The sequence below is a fragment of the Seriola aureovittata genome, chromosome 23 (assembly GCF_021018895.1).
Source record: "Seriola aureovittata isolate HTS-2021-v1 ecotype China chromosome 23, ASM2101889v1, whole genome shotgun sequence".
NCBI lineage: Eukaryota > Metazoa > Chordata > Actinopteri > Carangiformes > Carangidae > Seriola > Seriola aureovittata.
The window spans coordinates 19,106,791-19,110,563 of NC_079386.1; the positions used below are offsets into that span (position 1 = coordinate 19,106,791).

The 3,773-nt window shown below is 47.8% G+C and overlaps 1 protein-coding gene across 1 annotated transcript; it reads left to right on the forward strand.

The window, feature by feature from the left end:
- The first annotated feature begins 701 nt into the window (after positions 1–701).
- LOC130164928 (Fc receptor-like protein 5) lies at positions 702–2,664 on the forward strand. The gene is made up of 4 exons (XM_056369926.1): positions 702–837; positions 960–995; positions 2,029–2,292; positions 2,372–2,664. Exons 1-4 carry the CDS (start codon positions 807–809, stop codon positions 2,662–2,664), a joined length of 624 nt encoding a protein of 207 aa, XP_056225901.1. The 5' UTR covers positions 702–806.
- Positions 2,665–3,773: the final 1,109 nt, after the last annotated feature.

The window sequence follows — 3,773 nt, forward strand, 5'->3', positions numbered from 1 at the left end:
AGAGCTTCCTGATGAAACGGGCCTGGTGATACGATCTGCAAGAACCCAAGTGGAGAGAAGAAGCCTTCACATGTGGTCAGAGTCTGACCTCCGATGTTCACCGTGCACTTTTACATCCAAGTTCCTTCAGATGAGCCTCAGTTGTAACGGCTGTGTGTGACTGGACCGCACTACATGAACTCTGTGATCTGTCCTGTCGCTCTGTGAGCTGAGCTCTGCCTCTGCTTGATCTTTACATTTATTCATCAATCAATATTCAGCAAATCTGAAACGGTTGATTTCATACACAGACACTCAATCAGATGTTTTCTCTCGTGTTCAGTCTCTGGGTTGTTTCTGAACCAACAACCAGAGAGCTGAGCTCACTTCCTGCTGGAGGACGGCGTGCAGCTTCATGATGTCACGTCCTGACCACAGTCCAGTGGTTGAAGCAGGTAACACACACAGAGGGACAAACCCCCCCCCATCTCACTTCCTGTCAACCACACCTCTGTCATCTACAGGAAGAAGCAGCTTGTTTCTGTCAAGGTGTAAAATCAATATTTCATGAATCGTGATCAATCAGTCGCTTCATTAAATAAACTGTCTCAGAATAATTCAAGACAGAAACAAAAGAGCAGCTTCCCTCACGTCCATCAGTTAGTCTGACGGTCAGTGAACGCATCATCTTCACGCTCTTCTTCACACTGAATGTGTGTGCAGATGAAACCACAGCAGTGTGAACCACAGACAGAGGAAGGAGGAGGGTTTTACTCAGTGACTCTGAGCTGATCAGAGAGCAGCTCTAACATCCTCACAGAGTCAGGATGGAGGGAACATGTCTGCTGTGTCTGCTCTGTGAGTCCTCTCTTTGTCTTTATGTCTGCTGGTGATGACTTCACACCTTTGACACAGTGTTTGTCACTTTGCTCTGGGTGAATGTGAAACCTTTAACTAACCTGTGGGTCACGTCTGTGCAGCTCTGACCTCCCTGCTGTGCTGCACCTCAGACTCAGGTCAGTCAACTCCTGCTGTCACTTTCTACATGTGTGTGTGTGTGTGTGTGTGTGTGTGTGTGTGTGTGTGTGTGTGTGTGTTGACGGACTGAAGCAGCAGCTGGACGAGGCTCAGTTCAGCAGGTTCAGAGAACAGATGTAGTGATGTAGACCAGACTTCATAACTAACATGTTGACAACCTGTTATATGACTGAAAGAGAAAAACAGAGGGAACAAGAGGAAGAAGCAGAACAACAACAGTGAGGTCAGAGATCGAGCTGTTAGACTCTAAAATACTCCTTCATTCCTGCAGGCAACAGCTTCCATATACATCAAGGTGTGTTGGAAGAAGGTGTGATAGTGGAGCCTGTATCTGAACTCACATTTCTCAGTCAGGGTGTAGAAACAACAGTTGGGGGGTGGGAACAGTGATAAACCCTCCTTACCTGTAATTGTATATATTGCAATATATTTCCCATGTTCACGTCTGGTCTGCCGGCCTCACGCCATCAGTGGCTCCAGTCTCTGCTCCTGAGTGTGGCACAGCTGATCCAGACGCTGGAGGTGAATGTAGCAGCAGCTAACTAGCTGCTTTAAAACACCTTCTTACCTGCTGAGTTCCTGAGTCAGATTGTGTCGAGCGTCTACAGACCAACGCTAAATGAACAGTGCTGCTAAACAGGAAGAGGTGTGCATTTCAGTTTGCACTGTTAAACCTGTTGTTTCAACAGCGTGAAGGGAGCAAAGCTCAAGTTAGGACTGCATTCCTGCATTTCCTTAGCTTTTAATCCAAGAGACAACTAACTGCCCCCCAGGGACAAATTCAGCTGAAAGTGAACTGGACTCATCGGAAGCGGGTCTTGCCATTGTGTACCAGACTAACCAGCTGTTGACAGAGTTCAGGAGCTCCAATAGGCCGCCAGAGGGGGCAGCTGACCTCGGACATGAGTTCAGTTTGAAGTGTTTGTAGCAGCTGTTTGGTTTCACAGGTGAGTGGATTATTTACTTTAACTGAATATGTACATCGTATATGTCCTCTCCTCTTCCTCACAGCTGGTCTGACGGTGAGTCCCAGCAGCTCTCAGCTGTTTGAAGGAGACTCTGTCTCTCTGAGCTGTGAGGAGGACGACAGCTCTGCTGGATGGAGGCTGAGGAGGAACACCACCAGAGAAACCAGGACTCAGTGTGGAGCTGACTGGGGAAGATCAGCTGGTTCTTCCTGTAACATCAGCTACATCGACCCATTGGACAGTGGAGTTTACTGGTGTGAGTCCAGAGAGGGAGCAACCAGTAACAGCATCAGCATCACTGTCACTGGTAAGATCAGACTGTGGAGTCAGTGTTGATGAAGCTGTGTGTAAATGGATGAAATGCTGTAGTTTGTCTGTGTGTTGAGGTGGAGCAGTGATCCTGCAGAGTCCTGTCCTCCCTGTGATGGAGGGACATGATGTCACTCTGCACTGTAAAACAAAGACCCCTCCCTCCAACCTCCCAGCTGCTTTCTATAAAGATGGCTCCCTCATCACAGAGACTACAGGTCACATGACCATCCACCATGTTGACAAGTCTGATGAAGGCCTCTACAGCTGTGACATCAGAGGTCATGGAGAGTCTCCACGCAGCTGGATCACTGTCACAGGTCAGGAGGTCAAAGGTCAGGAGCTTCACTTTGACTTCACCACTTATTGATCCACATGTTACCTGACCAGGTGATTCTCTCTACAGAGAGCTTTAATAACATGCAAGAGCCACTATAACACCCCCCCCCCCACCCCCTCCTGTGTTCTTCCTGATCCGCTACCTGGTGGTGTTCAGTCCGTACTTCATCTCCACTGGCATCATGGTGTCTTTATATAGACAGAGACCTACAGGTAACACTATCAATCAATCAATCAATCAATCGATCAATCAGTCAAATATAATAGAAATAACTCTTCAAGTTTTCTGTCCAACCTTCTCTGACTGTAGGAAATCACCTGCCCGTCTCCGTGGCGATGACCCCGCCCAGCCAGGCTGAGCAGGGATTGGATGAGGACTACGATGATGTCATCTCTGATGTCACCACAGAGCATCACTTCTGAGCTGAACTCTGTAAAAGCTTGTTGTGTGAAAGCAGCTGAGTTCATGTCTCTGTTCTCTTCATGTCTTCTTCTCTTCTAATGTTTCTTTCTCCTTGTTTCTCCACCAGTGATGAAATAAATCTTTTTATTTGAATCATTCTGTTGTTGAACTGGAATCAGTTAATTAAAGTAGAGCATGTCTTTAGTGAGCGGACTTTATTTGCAGGACTCGGCCACATCATGACAGGACACAACCTGTCAGTAGCATCATGTGACTCTCCTGTTCACACACTGCATCATCCCCAGATGCCACATACAGTGGCGCCCTCTACAGGCCTCCAGCTTTAATAACATGCAAGAGCCACTATAACACCCCCCCCCCCACACCCCCCCCCCCCACACCACCCCCCCCACCCCCTCCTGTGTTCTTCCTGATCCGCTACCTGGTGGTGTTCAGTCCGTACTTCATCTCCACTGGCATCATGGTGTCTTTATATAGACAGAGACCTACAGGTAACACTATCAATCAATCAATCAATCGATCAATCAGTCAAATATAATAGAAATAACTCTTCAAGTTTTCTGTCCAACCTTCTCTGACTGTAGGAAATCACCTGCCCGTCTCCGTGGTGATGACCCCGCCCAGCCAGGCTGAGCAGGGATTGGATGAGGACTACAATGATGTCATCTCTGATGTCACCACAGAGCATCACTTCTGAGCTGAACTCTGTAAAAGCT

What these genes read in the sequence shown, in the direction of transcription:
- LOC130164928 (XM_056369926.1), top strand. Translation starts at nt 807, where the DNA reads ATGGAGGGAACATGTCTGCTGTGTCTGCTCT. An exon ending in ATGTCTGCTGTGTCTGCTCT is followed by an intron (nt 838 to 959) that starts GTGAGTCCTCTC and finishes ACGTCTGTGCAG; the next exon opens with CTCTGACCTCCCTGCTGTGC. An exon ending in GTGCTGCACCTCAGACTCAG is followed by an intron (nt 996 to 2,028) that starts GTCAGTCAACTC and finishes TCTTCCTCACAG; the next exon opens with CTGGTCTGACGGTGAGTCCC.